The sequence below is a fragment of the Dipteris shenzhenensis genome, chromosome 7 (assembly GCF_047967505.1).
Source record: "Dipteris shenzhenensis isolate YYH24624 ecotype China chromosome 7, Dip_SZ_1.0, whole genome shotgun sequence".
NCBI lineage: Eukaryota > Viridiplantae > Streptophyta > Polypodiopsida > Gleicheniales > Dipteridaceae > Dipteris > Dipteris shenzhenensis.
In genome coordinates, this window is record NC_141602.1 from 51,379,484 (window position 1) to 51,397,842 (window position 18,359).

General features: G+C 41.0%; 1 protein-coding gene across 1 annotated transcript in view; it reads right to left on the minus strand.

The window, feature by feature from the left end:
• Positions 1 to 3,348: 3,348 nt before the first annotated feature.
• Positions 3,349 to 18,359, minus strand: part of LOC147900472 (uncharacterized) — a 28,173-nt gene continuing 13,162 nt past the window's right edge. Inside the window, exon 4 of the mRNA XM_087376660.1 lies at positions 3,349 to 3,948. Within this exon, the coding sequence (XP_087232786.1) occupies positions 3,349 to 3,948 (600 nt within the window). The remainder of the gene's footprint in view (positions 3,949 to 18,359) is intronic.

Here is an 18,359-nt window from a genome sequence, read left to right on the forward strand (position 1 = left end):
GAGATGACTTGCATGGTGAGTAGATATCGGTAAAGGTCTTGAGACACTTTCCCATCATTACAAGAATATAGCACATGTTCTCATGCAAATCAATAGTGGAGTTAATGACTTGGTATGCATCTCATTGGTCCACTGATGACACATTGAGGATTCTTATATATTGTACAGCTTGCAAGCACATAGAAAATCAGTGGCCGGACTTTGTGATGGAGCCACACAACTTAGATCTTGGGCTTGCCATGGACGACGTGAATCCTTTCACCTTACGCTTGACATCTTGGTCAACATGGCCCATAGTCTTCGTGAATTATAATATCCCACCATGGCTAACAATAAAGAAGGGACACCTCATGCTTGCACTACTTGTGCCAGGGAAGTACAAGGCCAAAAATATGGATGTATACATGGCACCTTTGATAGAGGAGTTACAGATCTTATGGAGAGGAGTGCAGGTCTTTGATATTACCAGAGCTCCTAGACATACCACAAGTGGGTACCATGCTTGTCCTATTTGTGGACTGGGTTTGAAATCGCTTCCATGATACTCCAAACATATGAGGGAAAATGTTTATGAAGGTCATGCCCGATACCTTAACTCTACTGGACCATCTCGCGCGTGGAGGTCAGCTTGATCCACCACCACCATATTTGAAGGCAAGTGACTGGATTCAGGCTTGGATGGTGAATGGAGAGGAACCTCCTCGTGGTATGAAGAGGCTATCGATCTTTCATGAGCTTCCTTATTGGGGTCAGTTACAAATCAATCATCCCTTGGATCCCATGCATATCTTCAAGAATGTGGGGGCTACTCTTTGGGCACACTTGGTTGGTTCCAAAGAATTGAGAGGAGTGCAAGAAGACTTGTGTGCTATGAATAGGATGTCTCGTTTGTGGCCCCAAGTGTGTGCTTTGGGAAAAGTTGTCCTCCCAAACACAACATGGATCCTCTCCATGAGAGAGGAGGCAGCGGTTAAGGCAGACATTGCCTCTTTTCAAACACTCACACTAGGGCATGCATTGCATGAAAGGAGCATTTTCAAAGGATAATAAGCTTAGTGGGCTCAAGTCCCATAATTGGCACAAGGTCTTATAGGTATCCTAAGCTATAAGATTAGTGTATCGATAATCATGATGCGTTAGTATAATTATGATTATGTTACATTATTGACATGACTTCTTTATTGCTTTGATAGTTCATCCTCCCGATTATAGTAAAAGGGTGCTTACAAGAAGATGTTAGAAATGCTATATTCAAGATCAGTGGTATTGTGAGGTATGCTTACTATCAAATTGCATTGATTGCATTTTTTTCAATTTAAGCTGAATAATCTGTAGACTGATTATGAATATATCTTACATGGGCATGTGAAATAGGTGGAAATATCAAAAAGAGATCTCCATATCCAACATCAAGAAGGCTAGGGTGAAATCCATTGAAGCTGTATGCTTGCTTGAGAAGCACTTTCCCTCGAGCATTATGACAAATCAAGTGCACTTGCTTGTGCACATAGTTGATGAGGTGGCCATTGCAGGTACCGTTCATAGTCGGTGGATGTTTTTTCTTAAGAGGTTTATGAAAACTTTGAAGGGATTGGTAAGACAAAGAGCAAGACTAGAAGCAAGCATCCACAGAAAACTTTGAAGGGATGGCTTGTGCAAGAGTCATTAGTATATATCACAGAGTTTCTTGCATCCACAGATCCCGATATGCCACAAGCTTGGCATAACAAGGATGATGATCGCATCGTTGGTGAGGTTCCCCAAGGAAAAGGGATTGAAAGAAAGATGAGCGAAGAGAAAATGGAGAAATTCAATAAGTTTTGTATCCTCAATAGCAAGGAGATGCAGAAGTGGACTGAGAGATATGAAGCAGCCAAAGCAAAAAGAATAAATGCAAGGACGAGATTTAAAGTAATGTACAAGTGATCACAACCATATCCACAGGATCTCACCCTTCTCCCCACTCACATGTCACTTGATTGGCTACAACTGGCTCTACGTAAAGCTGAACACGATGGAGAGACAATAAACGAGCACGAGCGAGAGTTATCATCTGGATGTATGATGCATGTAAATTTCTTACCTCTTGATGTAATTAAGTAATTATTTGTGGCAATATACCCTTTCAAATAGATCATTGTTTTAATGATGCTCTTTTGTAGTACAAAAAGTACATTGCATTATGGTCATATGGACTACATTTTCGCATGGAATGCATCGATTCAAAAAGAGTCATGTATGATTGTGGAGTCATGGCTAACATCACACAAGATAGCCGAGCAAGTGCTTCGGATACCAATCTTCTCTCCTCACAATTGGATTATTGTGGAACCATACACAAAATCTATGAAATTGATTTCAGACAATTTAGTATTTTCATTCTTGATGTAAAATAGTTTAGAACTATTTACAATAGTCCCCATGCAATAGTAAGAAAAGATAGTAGTGGTTTCTTTGCAATAGACTCTACCAAACTTTGGACCGATGAAAGTGATACTTTTCTTCTTCCCGAGCATTGTGAGCAGGTGCATACTAATGATTTAATTAATCGAAGCTTTTATTTTTAAAGATCCATTGATACATGTATTTAAGCATAATTTCATATATATAATTGATCACGATATTGAGGAAGAAGTGTTGAGAGATATGGTGCCATGAGCACTTGTAGAGCAAAGGTATGAGCAAAGGGTAAGCTGCCACATGGCATGGAGGAGATATCCCACATGTGAGCAAGCAAATGGATGTAAGTACCCTCACCTATAAAAGGGAGGTTCATTTGAAGTAATTCAATCAAGCACTTTGCACTATCTCAAGATTCTCTTTATGAGTCCAAGCTAATCTATCTTGGAACCTAATTGACTTGAGATACATGTCATGAGCACTCTCTTAAGACATCATGTTTCCACATAGGTTCCATCCACCTTAGAGCGCTCCATAGATCCTGAGGCACACATGTTTTGTCATGGTATCAGAGCATAGGTTTAGCTCTCCTAGTTTAGCTCATTAGTAGTTCACTAGGATTGCTTCCATTCCTAGATTAGTTGTAGGCATGTCTTAGGACCTCATGTTTTTTCTCCTAGGTTAGTTTTAGTTTTTAGATTGAAAGAATTCCGTCCATGAGAGTTGAAAATTTCCGTTCGTATTTCTTGAAAGGTTCATGAGTGTTTTCATTAAGAAAAAGAGAGTGAGAAGTTCCCTTCAGTCTTCAAGCTTCCTTCTACTGAAAACTCTAGGAGCTTAGACGTAGTGGCTCTCCTAAGCAGGCTGCTCCCCACACTTGGGGACTCCAAAGCTGGAACAAAGGCACACTGTGCCTATCTACAAGCTCCTATGTGCAGCCACTAGTCTTCATAGATGGTCTATTCTAGCAAAGTCGTAGCTCCCAGCCTTCTCTCGGCCAACCTCCAACGTCCACAATGGCCTGTGCGGCTCTCTACACCTGCAGCTGCTTCCATATGATCGCTGCTCCACCAACGACAATGCTACAAAGCTCTCTCGCCAGCCCAAGCGAGGCCCAAGCTCTAGTCTGACTCCCGCTTCAGAAGGCTCATCACGGCTCTTCAGAAGACTCCCGCCAAGCCTTGCAACAACACCACAGAGCTCGCAAAAATCCATAGGCAGGTGCAGTCGGCGAAGGCTCGGCTTATCACACAGACGGTCGACTCCTATCCTGCTACGTCTCTCTAGCAGCCGAAGCTCCTCACGGCCGATTCTACAGACCAACGCCTTAGAGCAACTCCCTCCATTTACTGCTGCAGGCAAGCATCCAACGCCAACAACGGACTGGTAGCCTCCACAGCGCTCAGCCTCCGAAAAGCCCTTCAACCAGCAGACAAGGCGACTCGACGCAGAAGGCAGCAACTCTCCTCCAAACGTGATGACTCCAGCGACGGAAGCAAACAGCGAACGACTCCCTCCGTTGAAGCCGCTCGTCCATCGTCGACCTTTCTGTACAGCAAACCTTCAATTTTCCTAAGGTTCTAGCATTAGGCCACGTGGCAAATAGATTCTAACCTTGGTTAACACAATGGTTGAATTTAGCTAACCTTGAGTTCAAAGACTCTGGTTAGGTTACATAGGGTTTGGTTCAGTTACAGGTTGGTTAAGTTTCAGTTTGGTCAAAGTTGTGCCACCTAAGCACAGTCCCTTTGTAAGCACAGTTTGGAATGCAGTATGTGAATGCCTGAGCCACATCATCAAGGCCCCCTCTTCTTCACAAAAGCTTCAACAAGCCATAACTTGCAATCCAGGAAGAATTTGCACACGCTCCAAAAAGGAAAAGTGATCGTCTTTCCGAGCTCTACGCGCCTGTCAGATCAGAATCATTGTATGCAATTAGACACTGCCAATATTGAAAGAATTCAATTGGTAAGACCTTTGCAACCATTGGAAAAAGCAAAGCATGAATGCCAACATTAATGTAAAAAGAATGCCAAAAGCACAAGTGCATGAGATGACCATAGCAGGAAGCATGGCATCCACACATAAAGCATCAAGGCACATGAAAGAACAAAGCATCATGCATGAAGCTACAACAAACAAAGAAGCCAACAGAGTCATCATCAAGCCATGAGCCAAAAGGTGACATCAATGGAATGTATTGAAAAGCAAAAACCTTGCCAACCTTGCCTACTATGTTTTGTAATCAAACCTGACCACCTGAGAGTAGCTATGAAAGCACCCAGGGGAGGTATTGACATGTAAAATCCACACTTGACCACCTTAAGTAGCATGCATGCACTAAGGGGAGGTGATGGATTTGTAACTCACATCTGACCACCTTGCAGTAGCCAAAGGATCATGGCACCAAGGGGAGGTGTTGAGAGATATGGTGCCATGAGCACTTGTAGAGCAAAGGTATGAGCAAAGGGTAAGCTGCCACATGGCATGGAGGAGATATCCCACATGTGAGCAAGCAAATGGATGTAAGTACCCTCACCTATAAAAGGGAGGTTCATTTGAAGTAATTCAATCAAGCACTTTGCACTATCTCAAGATTCTCTTTATGAGTCCAAGCTAATCTATCTTGGAACCTAATTGACTTGAGATACATGTCATGAGCACTCTCTTCATCATGTTTCCACATAGGTTCCATCCACCTTAGAGCGCTCCATAGATCTTGAGGCACACATGTTTTGTCAAGAAGATGATGATCATTAAGAATCACCACACTTTATTGGAAAAGATGATCAAGTCTTAGGTGAACATACGATGCTAGAGTATGATGATGATATAGGAGATCAACTCGGTATAGAGTTAGAAATAGACTTGTTGGCGTGTTAGACTTGAAGCCATTGATGTAAATGCTCTTCATTGATTTTTTTCATCTCAAACTTGGACATGAATATATGAGCTTCAAAGGCTTGATGTACATGCTCTTGTACAATTATTCTCTCAAAGGATCAAAGATGTATGAAAAGGCAAAAAAAAATGTCATTGGGAAAAACTATCTTTGAAAGTCGGTATGGAAAAAAACACTTTATGTAAAACATCGCTATAGGAAATTGTCCCATCCGATAAGTACTTGGTCAGATAACACACCTAAGGCCGTGTTTTTTTGCGAATGTGCATATCTCAGCCCATTTTGTAAAGTAATCAGTGGCCACAATGATGTAGCGTGCCTATGTTCCCTTTGCTGCTAGTAACACTTGCCTAAAGTTGCTATATAGTGACACTTAATGAATCCCGCTTTAGTTACCGATGATTAGCATCCCATGCATGCTAAACGTCGATGTTTAAGATTCGGAATAGGACCCGTGTGTAGTAGTGATAGGATTATGCTTTTATGACTCTCTTTCGCACGCATATCTTATACTAACACATTCATGCATGCGTCGAGGACTTGTTATAAGTGGGTACCATGCTTGTCTTGTTTATGGATCGGGTTTGAAATCGCCCTTGCATGAGACTCCAAACATATGAGGAAAAATGTTTATGATGGTCATGCTCGATACCTTCCACTGGACCATCTCGTGCATGGAGGTCAACTTGATCCATCACGACCATATTTGAAGGCAAGTGACTGGATTCAGGCTTGGAGGATGAATGGAGAGGAACCTCCTAGTGGTATGAAGAGGCTATCGATCTTTCATGAGCTTGCTTATTGGGGTCAGTTACAAATCAATCATCTCTTGGATCCCATGCATATCTTCAAGAATGTGGGGGCTACTCTTTGGACATGCTTGGTTGGTTCCAAAGACTCGAGAGGAGTGTGAGAAGACTTGTGTGCTATGAATAGGATGTCTCGTTTGTGGCCCCAAGTGCGTGCTTCAAGAAAAGTTTTCCTCCCAAATGCAACATGGATTCTCTCCATGAGAGAGGAGGCAGCGGTACTCAAGGCGGACATTGCCTCTTTCCAAATACCCACAGAGTACATGCATTGCTTGAGAAGAGCATTTTCAAAGGACAATAAGCTTAGTGGGCTCAAGTCCCATGATTGGCACAAGGTCTTATAGGTATCCTAAGATGTACTATTAGTGTATCGATAATCATGATGCGTTAGTATAATTATGATTATGTTATATTATTGACATGACTTCTTTGTTGCTTTGATATTTCATCCTCCCAATTACAGTAAAAGGGTGATTACAAGATATTAGAAATGCTATATTCAAGATCAGTGGTATTGTGAGGTATGCTTACTATCAAATCGCATTGATTGCATTTTCTTCAATTTAAGCTGAATAATCAGTAGACTAAACTCAAATTGCCAAATCTATAATGATAAAATAAAATATAATCTGTAATGATAAAAATACACTATGCAATGTAATTTGATATTTAAATGAAAATGTCAATTAAGAATACAATGCAATTAATATTCAAACCCTAAACCCTAAACCCTGCACCTTGCACCCTAAACCTTGATCCCTAAACCCTGAACCTTGAACCCTAAACTCTAAATCTTAAAACCTTAAATCCTAAACCCTAAACGCTAAATGCTAAATCCTAAATCCTAAACTCTAACCCATAATTCCTAAACCTCAAAACCCTAAACTCTACATGCTAAACCGTAAACCCTAAACCCTAGACCCTCAACCCTAAATCCTAAACCATAACCCTAAAACCTAGAACTAGAACCCTAAACCCCTAACCCTAAACCCCTAACACTAAACCCCAAACCCCAAATCCTAACCCTAAACCCTAAACTCTAAGTCCTAAATGCTAAACCCTAAACCCTCATGCAGTTAGATCCTTTGCAAATAAACCCTAAATCTTAAACCCTAAATGTGAAACCCTAAAACCTAAACCCTAAATACTAAACCCTAAACCCTAAACCCTACATTCCTAAACCCTAAACCCTCCATCCTAACCCTTGAACCCTAGATCCTAAACCCTAAATGCTAGACCCTAAGCCCTAAACCCTAAACTCTAACCCATAATACCTAAACCCTAAACCCTAAACCCTTAAACCCTAAACCTAAAATCCCAAATCGTAAACTCTAAACCCTAAACCCTAAACCCTAAAGCTTAAACCCTAAATCCTAAAAATTAAACCCTAAACCATAAAACCTAAACCCTCATGTAGCTAATCCTTTGCAAGGGCAATAAAACATAGCATCCACATGCAAATATGGGCATTCTTGTTCCTTGGTGGCACATTCTATATTCGATGCACCTGAGACTTTGCAAAGACATTAGAAACAATTAATTTAAGACTTGTGTAGAATGTAGGGCCAATCTGATGGTGGGACATTGTGTATTTGTCCTTCACATATGTGTGGAATGGGGCAAACTGCCTCCTCTAGAGCACAAATAGTACCAGATGAAACTGAACCTTTATAAGGACATTAAAACCACTTGTTTTAAGACCCTTGCAAATTTTGGTACCGATTCGACAGTGTGGTATACAGATGTCAGTGTCTGTTGTGCATTTTTCCTTCATATACATAGCATCCACATGCAAATATGAGCATTCTTGTTCCCAGGTGTCACATCCAGCATCCGATGCACCTTACACTTTGCAAGGACATTAAAACAACTTGTTTTAAGACCCTTGCAAAGCTTGGTGCTAATCCGATGGTCGGATATACGGATGTCGGTGTTCATTGTGCATTTTTTCTTCATATCATGTAGCATCCACATGTGAATATGGGCATTCCTATTCCCCAGGTTTGCAAGGACATAAACAACATTTAGGCTCAAAATTGTGCAAATTTCAGTGTTGATCCGATGGTAGGACATATGGATGTCCTTGCTTGTTGTGTATTTTTCCTTGATATATGTATAATCTGCATGTGGATGGCGACAGACTACCTTCCTAGTAGCACATATAGTACCACCTGCACCTAATCCTTTGCAAGGACATTAAAACCACTTGTTTTAAGACCCTTGAAAAGTTTGGTGCTTATCCGCCGATGGGATATTCGGATGTAGATTTCCATTGCGCATTCTTCCTTCACATACAAAGCATCCACATGCAAATATGGGCATTCTTGCTCATCGGTGTCACATCTGGCATCCAATGCACCTCACAATTTGAAAGGACATTAAAACAACTTGTTTTAAGACTCTTGCTAACTTTGGTGTTGATCCGATGGTGGGATATATGGATATCAGTGTCCGTTGCGCATTTTTCCTTCATATTGCGTACCATCCACATGCCAATATTTGCCTTCTTGTTCCCCAGAGGCACATATGGCATTCGATCCACTTGATACTTTGCAAGGAAGTTAAAACCAATTCTTTCAAAACCTTTGTAAAGTTTGGTGCTGATCCGACGGTGGGATATACAGATGTGGATGTCCATTGTGCATTTTTCCTTCACATACAGAGCATCCACATGCAAATATGGGCATTCATGATTCCCGGTGTCACATCCAGCATCTGATGCACCTTACACTATGCAAGGACATTAAAAAAACCTGTTTTTAGACCCTTGAAAAGTTTGGTGCTGATCCAACGGTGGGATATACGAATGTCAGTGTCCATTGCACATTTTTCCTTCATATCGCTTAGCATCCACGTGCGAATATGTGTATTCTTGCTCCCAAGTGGCACATACAGCATTCGATCCACGTGATACTTTGGAAGGAAATTAAGACCAATCTTTTTTGTACCCTTGCAAAGTTTTGAGCTGATCCGACATTGGAATATACAGATATAGATGTCCATTGTGTTCACATACATAGCATTCACATGCAAATATGGGCATTCTAATTCCCTGGTGTCACATCTAGCATCCAATGTTGCTTAGACTTTGTAAGGACATTAAAACAACTTGTTTTAAGACCGTGCAAAGTCTCGTGCTGATCTAACAGTGTGGTATATGGATCTCGGTGTCTGTTGCACTTGTTTCCTTCATATACATAGCATCCACATGTGAATATGCACATTCTTGTTCCCCGATGGCACATCCAGCATCTGATGCACCTTACGCTTTCCAAGGACATTAAAACAATCTGTTTAAAGACCCTTGAAAAGTTTTGTGCTGATCTGACGGTGGGATTTATGGATATCGTTGTCTGTTGTGCATTTTTCCTTCACATCGCATAGCATCCACATGCATATATCTGCCTTCTTGTTCCCCAAATGCACATATGGAATGTGATCCACATGATACTTTGCAAGGACATTAAAACAAATTTTTAAAAGACCCTTGATGTGCTGATTCGATGATGGGATATACAGATGTGAATTTTGTGCATTATTACTTCACATGTATAGCATCCACATGCAAATAGGGGCATTCTTGTTCCCTAGTGTCACATCCGCCATCCAATGCACCTTACACTTTGCAAGGACATTAGAAAATCTTGTTTTAAGACCTGATCTAATGGTGTGGTATTGGATCTTGGTGTCCCTTGCGCATGTTTCCTTCATATACACATTAAAACAACTTTTTTTAATACCCTTTCTAATTTTGGTGCTGATGTGATGGCTTGGTATTAGGAACTCGGTGTCCATTGCACTTGTTTTCAGTACATACATAGCATCCACATGTGAATATGAGCTTTCTTGTTCTCGGGTGGCACATCTAACATCTAATGCACCCAATCCTTTTCAAGGAAATTAATACCACTTTTTTAAAGACCCTTGCAAGTCTTTATGCTTATCCGATGGTGGGATATTTGGATGTGGATTTCCATTGTACATTCTTCCTTCACATACATAGCATCCACATGCAAATATAGGCATTCTTGCTCCCTAGTGTCACATTCAGCATCTGATGCACCTTAAACTTTGCAAGGACATTAAAACACCTTGTTTTAATACCCTTGCAAAGTTTGGTGCTGATCTGACGGTGTGGTATATGGATCTCAGTGTCTGTTGCACTTGTTTCCTTCACGTACATAGCATCCATATGCAAATATGAACATTCTTGTTCCCCAGTGGTAGATCCAACATCCGATGCACCTATTCCTTTGCAAGGACATTAATACCACTTTTTGAAAGACCCTTGCAAATTTTGGTGCTTATTCGATGGTGGGATATTTGGATGCGAATTTCCATTGTACATTCTTCCTTCACATACATAGCATCCACATGCAAATATGGGCATTCTTGCTCCCTAGTGTCACATCCATCATTTGATGCACCTTAAACATTGAAAGGAAATTAAAACAACTTTTTCTGGGAGGTCACCCATCCCAATACTGTTCTGGCCCAAGCGTGCTCAACTGCGAAGTTCTGATGAGATCCGGTGTCCATTGCACTTGTTGACAGACGCATCCATAAACACATTTATAGATGCATTTATAGATGTGTTTATAAATGCATCTGTGGACATGCAAATAGATGCCCCTCGAACAGACAGATGCATATATAGACCCATTTATAGATTCCTTGATAGACGTGCTACATAATATTTTTTAAATATTGTGTGCTTGAACAGAATGCTGTGTATGTTGTGTATGCTATGTAGTTACAGGAATCCCATTTCCACATTGTGTAATTCAATCTTACAGCCAACTACATTTTAAGCACTCGTGCAAGCATGTCTATAGCCGACAATTACAATTCCAAATAAAACATTACAAATCCAAAACGTTTAGTTCACAAGGCATTAAATGATAGAACGTTGCACAAGAAAATTGAAAGCCAAAAAAATAAAAAGAGTGTATATTAATTCATAGCTCAAAAAGTGCTTATATGTACATATAGCATGAAGCTAAGCCACATCTTGTGGCTTTAAGTACCAAAAATAAGACGAGTGTATATACAAGAGGCAGAATCCAAGCTAGTAGCTTTAAGTACCAAAAAGAGTAGCTAGCACTACTTCTACGACTAATCTAAGTTCTCCACATCCTCACTCCCTTCTACGCTCCCTTCTACGCTCCCTTCTCTGCCTCCTTCTTCCTTGTCTTCTTCCTCATCTTCTTGTGCACGGGCCTAGCGAGACAACATATATCAATGTATGAAAAATCAAATCTTTACTTATAATATTATATTGACATTATTTAATTACTTTCAAATTCCTCAGGAGGCACTCCAGTAGCTTGGATATACTGCTCCTCAGTAATCAACCCGTCATTATAGAAGTGCTTCTATGTATCTCCTCTACAATGGTGGCGGTGGTAGGTTGTCTCGACAAGAGTAGGGTACTTGCCCATGATATCAAGCTACAATATGACACAATTTATGGAGGGGTTAGTACAAAGAATCAACCTCCTAATAAACTACATAAACAATATAATTTGAGATCGATACTTACCAATTGGGCCTCCCATGATTCAACACCCCCTGCTCTAAAATGCACGCTTCCAAATTGCTCCATTTGGATCCTTTGTGCCTCCACGTGCTCCAGACTAGGTTCCTCCCTTGCTGACTTCATTTCTTTCTTCCACTCATGCTTGTGAGCGGTGTGGGGCAGGCCCCTTGGTGGTTGACCTCCCTTGAGCCTCGCAAGCTCTGCTAGTGCCTGTCTCTTAAGCGAAGATCTTTTATTGCCAAGTATCGTAACAATCTTTGACTTGGCCCATTTATGAAAAAATAAACATTGGGGGGGTTAGGATACCTAGAGTGAATCGCAGCAAGGGTCTCATCAGCCAACCTCTTTGGATGATCTTTGTAGTGGATAAAGCAATCTCTATAATTGTTAGCAATTACAGAGCACATGAAGGCCATGACCCCCATGCATCCATCAAGATGCCTCCTGTCTGAGTGATGTCATAGTAGATCGTACCATCTCTCTGAGGCATGTCTAAATCATATGAATCATCCTCGTTCCCAACACCACCCCTCCCAAAGCATTGTGCCATGCATCCCCCACTGCCCTCTCTGCTACTACGCCTACTACTATGTCGTGTCGAGCTAGTACACTGGCCACTTGTAGCTGGAGAAGCGACACTTGACTGCACCGGACTACGTGGAACACTCGTAGCTGGAGAACCGACTCTCGACTGCACAAGAGTACGCCGACGGCTTTGCAAGGCAGAAGGGCCTCCTGACGGCATGGCAGAAGGGGCATAGGATGGCATAGGGAAAGGGGCTTGGCTATGTAGGTGGTTGGGCTCTATTGACTCCACTAGGTTAATCTTAGCTGTTGGGGTGGTTTGAAGTATATAGTGACGACTGCTGGGGGGTGTTTAGAGTACCCGTCATGTAGCCGTATAACTCCCTAGGACTGGAAGGGTGCACCAAATGATTATATAACTCCCGAAAGATGGTCTCCCAAAGATCAGGTGAGCCTGAAGAGCTTCTTGGCCACATGATGAACTAGAAAAAAGGAAAAAAGAAGGTTACTGATGAGCTGAGAAGAGAAAAAGAAGAGAAAAAGAGAGCAAAAGAGAGAAGGAAAGAGAGTACAAAAGAGAGGAAAAGTGGGGATAAAAGAGAGGAGAAAGGAGAGGAAAAGAGAGGAGAAAAAGAGAGAAAAAGTGGGGATAAAAGAGAGGAGAAAGGAGAGGAAAAGAGAGGAGAAGAAAAGAGAGGAGATAAGAGAGAAATATTACCACGAAAAGAGAGGGAAAGAGAGGATAAAAGAGAGAAAGAAAGAGAGGAAAATAGAGGAAAAGAGAGGAGAAAAAAAGAGGAGATAAGAGAGAAAAAGAGAGACAAAAAGAGAAGGAAAGAGAGGATAAAACAGAGATTCAGGAAAAAGAGAGGAAAATATAGAGTGCAATCCGTTTTTTCAATCATGCTTTCCCTTTCCATCATTCATGCGATCCCCTTCTTCAATCATGCAATCCCTTTCCATCATTCATGCAATCCCCTTCTTCAATCATGCAATCCCTTTCCATCATTCATGCAATCCCTTTCTTCATTCATGCAATCACTTATTTCCATCATTCAATATGCAATCCTTTTCTTTTTCACATGCCCATGTAAGATATTTTCATAATCAATGTACATATTATTCAGGTTAAATTGAAGAAAATGCAATCAATGCGATTTGATAGTAAGCATGCCTCACAATACCATTGATCTTGAATATAGCATTTCTAACATCTTCATGTAAGCACCCTTTTATTATAATTGGGAGGATGAACTATCAAAGCAACAAAGAAGTCATGTCGATAATATAACATAATCATAATTATGCTAACGCATCATGATTATCGATACACTAATTCTACAGCTTAGAATACCTGTAAGACCTTGTGCCAATCATGGGAGTTGAGCCCACTAATCTTATTGTCCTTTGAAAATGCTCATTTTATAACACAGTATTAGATAAAGTGGGATGAAAGTTGCATTTTGGGAATTTCGAAATTGGGTGGATTTCATTAAAATTGGGAAAGGCTTCATTAAATTTGGGAAAATTTCCATTGATTGTGGGAATTTTACCAATATTGAATAAGCTAATATTTGGAATTCCAATGATTATGAAAAACTTCATCGGTTGTGAAACAGTTCATTGCGTATAAAAACCGGAACAAAGCATTTGTGGCAGAGTTTGAAAATCATGTATTTGGTGGTGTTAATAAACACTGTCCAGGGACAACATGTATATTTTACTTGAGGTGTTAATAAACACTAGTTGGTGGTGTTAACAAACACCATGCATAGTGAGTTCCACTAGAAACAAAGCAGTTGTTGGTGAAGGTCAGCTTCTGAAAATTGTCATATTAATGATATGCAAATACCCATTGACAAGATAACAACAATTGAGAAACATCACATGAGAACACACCTTACAATGGAAGTTTGGGAGATTAAGAGGGAGAAATTCGACACCATTTTCTATGCTCTGATACCAAGCAAGCTCTCCTGTGCTTTGATACATACGCTCTGTGGAATCTTGATCTTCTTGGGTCTATTTATGGATTTTGATGTCCATGACTAGACAATTGCATCAATACACTCCCATACTTGTGGATCCAACCTATTCTCTGCCCAATACCATGACCTAAAAACATATAAAGGAATCCTAACTCACATGTGCATTCTTCTATGTAGTGATCACTGTCTCCGCTGTGTAGAGATCATATGGAATTTCTCCGCTGTGTAGAGATCATATGGAATTGTGTCAATCTCTGAGATCATCAGACTCACATGTGGAATGGAATAGGACACTACTATCCTATGATCACTGGAATACCCCTCCTAGAGTAGTAGGGTAAACATTTGTATAAGTGGAGAATGGCAATGGTGCCAATCTCTTATTAGGCCCTAAGAAATGGCATTGAGAAGCCTAAACTCACATGTGCATTCTTCTATGTAATGATCACTATCTCCGTTGTGCAGAGATCATATGGAATTGTGTCAATCTCTATGGAGAATTCCACCAGTGGAGAATGGCAGTGGTACCAATCTTATACCATGACCTGAAAACATGCACAAGGAATCCTAAACTAACATGTGCATTCTTCTATGCAGTGATCACTGTCTCCGCTATGTAGAGATCATATGGAATTGTGTCAATCTCTGAGATGATCATCACTCACATGTAGAATGGAATAGGACACCACTCTCCTATGATCATTGGAATACCCCTCCTAGAATAGTAGGGTAAACATTTCTACAAGTGGAGAATGGCATTGGTGCCAATCTCTTATTAGGCCCTAAGAAATGGCATTGAGAAGCCTAAACTCACATGTGCATTCTTCTATGTAGTGATCACTATCTCCGCTGTGTAGAGGTCATATGGAATTGTGTCAATATCTGTGGAGAATGCCACCAGTGGAGAATAGCAGTGGTGCCAATCTCATACCATGACCTCAAAACATGCACAAGGAATCCTATACTCACATGTGCATTATTCTATGGAGTGATCACTGTCTCCGCTGTGTAGAGATCATATGGAATTGTGTCAATCTCTGAGATCATCAAACTCACATGTGGATTGGAATCGGACACCACTCTCCTATGATCACTGGAATACCCCTCCTAAAATATTAGGGTAAACATTTGTACAAGTGGAGAATGGCAGTGGTGCCAATCTCTTATTAGGCCCTAATAAATGGCATTGAGAAGCCTAAACTCACATGCTCATTCTTCTATGTAGTGATCACTGTCTCCGCTGTGTAGAGATCATATGGAATTGTGTCAATCTCTTATAAGGCCTTGGAATGTCAATCTATAGGTTTAGTTTGTCTAGACAACCACTAGTGGAGAATGGTAGTGAAGCCAAACTCATGGTGCCACCTACATAATGATACTAAGATCATCAGACTCACATGTGGATTAGAATTGGACACCACTCTCCTATGATCATTGGAATACCCCTCCTAGAATAGTAGGGTAAACATTTGTACAAGAGAATGGTAGTGGTGCCAATCTCTTATTAGGCCCTAAGAAATGGCATTGAGGAGCCTAAACTCACATGTGCATTCTTCTATGTAGTGGTCACTGTCTCGCTGTGTAGAGATCATATGGAATTGTGTTAATCTTTGTGGAGAATGCCAACAGTGGAGAATGGTAGTGGTGCCAATCTTATACCATGACCTGAAAACATGCACAAGGAATCATAAACTCACACGTGGATTCTTTTATGTAGTGATCACTATCTCCACTATGTAGAGATCATATGGAATTGTGTCAATCTCTGAGATCATCAGACTCACACGTGGGTTGGAATCGGACACCACTCTCCTATGATCACTGGAATATCCCTCCTAGAATAGTAGGGTAAACATTTGTACAAGTGAAGAATGGCAGTGATGCCAATCTCTTATTAGGCCCTAAGAAATGTCATTGAGAAGCCTAAACTCACATGTGCGGAGATCATATGGAATTGTGCCAATCTCTATGGAGAATGCCACCAGTGGAGAATGGTAGTGGTGCCAATCTCATACCATGACCCGAAAACATGCACAAGGAATCCTAAACTCACATGTGCATTGGCAATTTTGCCATTATCCTACTACCATTCTCCGCTTGTGGTAATGTGCATTCTTCTATGTAGTGATCACTCTCTCCGCTGTGTAGAGATCATATGGAATTGTGTCAATCTCTGTGGAGAATGCCACCAATGGAGAATGGTAGTGGTGCCAATCTCATAACATGACCTGCAAACATGCACAAGGAATCCTAAACTCACATGTGCATTCTTCTATGTAGAGATCACTGTCTCCGCTGTGTAGAGATCATATAGAATTGTGTCAATCTCTTATTAGGCCTTGGAATGTCAATCTAGAGGTTTAGTTTGTCTAGACAACCACTAGTGGAGAATGGTAGTGATGCCAAACTCATGGTGGCACTTACATAATGATACTGAGATCATCAGACTCACATGTGGATTGGAATCGGACACCACTCTCCTATGATCACTGGAATACCCCTCCTAGAATAGTAGGGTAAACATTTGTACAAGTGAAGAATGGCGGTGGTGCCAATCTCTTATTAGGCCCTAAGAAATGTCATTGAGAATCCTAAACTCACATGTGCAGAGATCACATGAAATTGTGTCAAACTCTGTGGAGAATGCCACCAGTGGAGAATGGCAGTGGTGCCAATCTCATACCATGACCTGAAAACATGCACAAGGAATCCGAAACTCACATGTGCATTGGCACTTTTGCGATTATCCTACTGCCATTCTCCGCTAGTGGTAATGTGCATTCTTCTATGTAGTGATCACTCTCTCCGCTGTGTAGAGATCATATGGATTTGTGTCAATCTGTGTGGAGGATGCCACCAAAGGAGAATGGCAATGGTGGCAATTCTCATACCATGACCTGAATACATGCACAAGGAATCCTAAAAACTCACATGTGCATTGGCACTTTTGACATTATCCTACTGCCATTCTCCGCTAGTGGTAATGTGCATTCTTCAATGTAGTAGAATGTCAATCTATAGGTTCAGTTTGTCTAGATTACCACTAGCGGAGAATGGCAGTGATGCCAATCTCATGCTTGCAACTACACTATGACACTGAGATCATCAAACTCACATGTGGAATGGAATGGGACACCACTCTCCTATGATCACTGGAATACCCCTCCTAGAATAGTAGGGTAAACATTTGTACAAGTGGAGAATGGCAGTGGTGCCAATCTCTTATTAGGCCCTAAGAAATGGCATTGAGAAGCCTAAATTCACATGTGCAGAGATCACATGGAATTGTGTCAATCTCTGTGGAGAATGCCACCAGTGGAGAATGGTAGTGGTGCCAATCTCACATGTGCATTGGCACTTTTGCCATTATCCTACTACCATTCTCCACTAGTGGCAATGTGCATTCTTCTATGTAGTGGAATGTCAATCTATAGGTTTAGTTTGTCTAGACAACCACTAGTGGAAAATGGCAGTGATGCCAAACTCATGGTGGCACCTACATAATGACACTGAGATCATCAGACTCACATGTGGATTGGAATCAGACACCACTCTCCTATGATGATTGGAATACCCCTCCTAGAATAGTAGGGTAAACATTTGTGCAAGTGGAGAATGGCAGTGGTCCCAATCTCTTATTAGGGCCGAAGAAATGGCATTGAGAAGCCAAAAATCACATGTGCATCCTTCTATGTAGTCATCACTTTCTCTGCTATGTAGAGATCATATGGAATTGTGTCAATCTCTTTGGAGAATGCCACCAGTTGAGAATGGCAGTGGTGCCAATCTCATATCATGACCTGAAAACATGCACAAGAAATCCTAAACTCACATGTGCATTGGCACTTTTGCCATTATCCTACTGCAGCCAATAAAATTAGTGGAATGTCAATCTATAGGTTCAATTTGTCTAGACTACTACTAGCAGATAATGGTAGTGGTGCCAATCTCACATGTGCATTGGCACTTTTGCCATTATCCTACTGCCATTCGCCACTAGTGGTAATGTGCATTCTTCTATGTAGTGGAATGTCAATCTATAGGTTTAGTTTGTGTAGACAACCACTAGTGGAAAATTGCAGTGATGCCAAACTCATGGTGGCACCTACATAATGACACTGAGATCATCAGACTCACATGTGGATTGGAATCGGACACCACTCTCCTATGATGATTGGAATACCCCTTCTAGAATA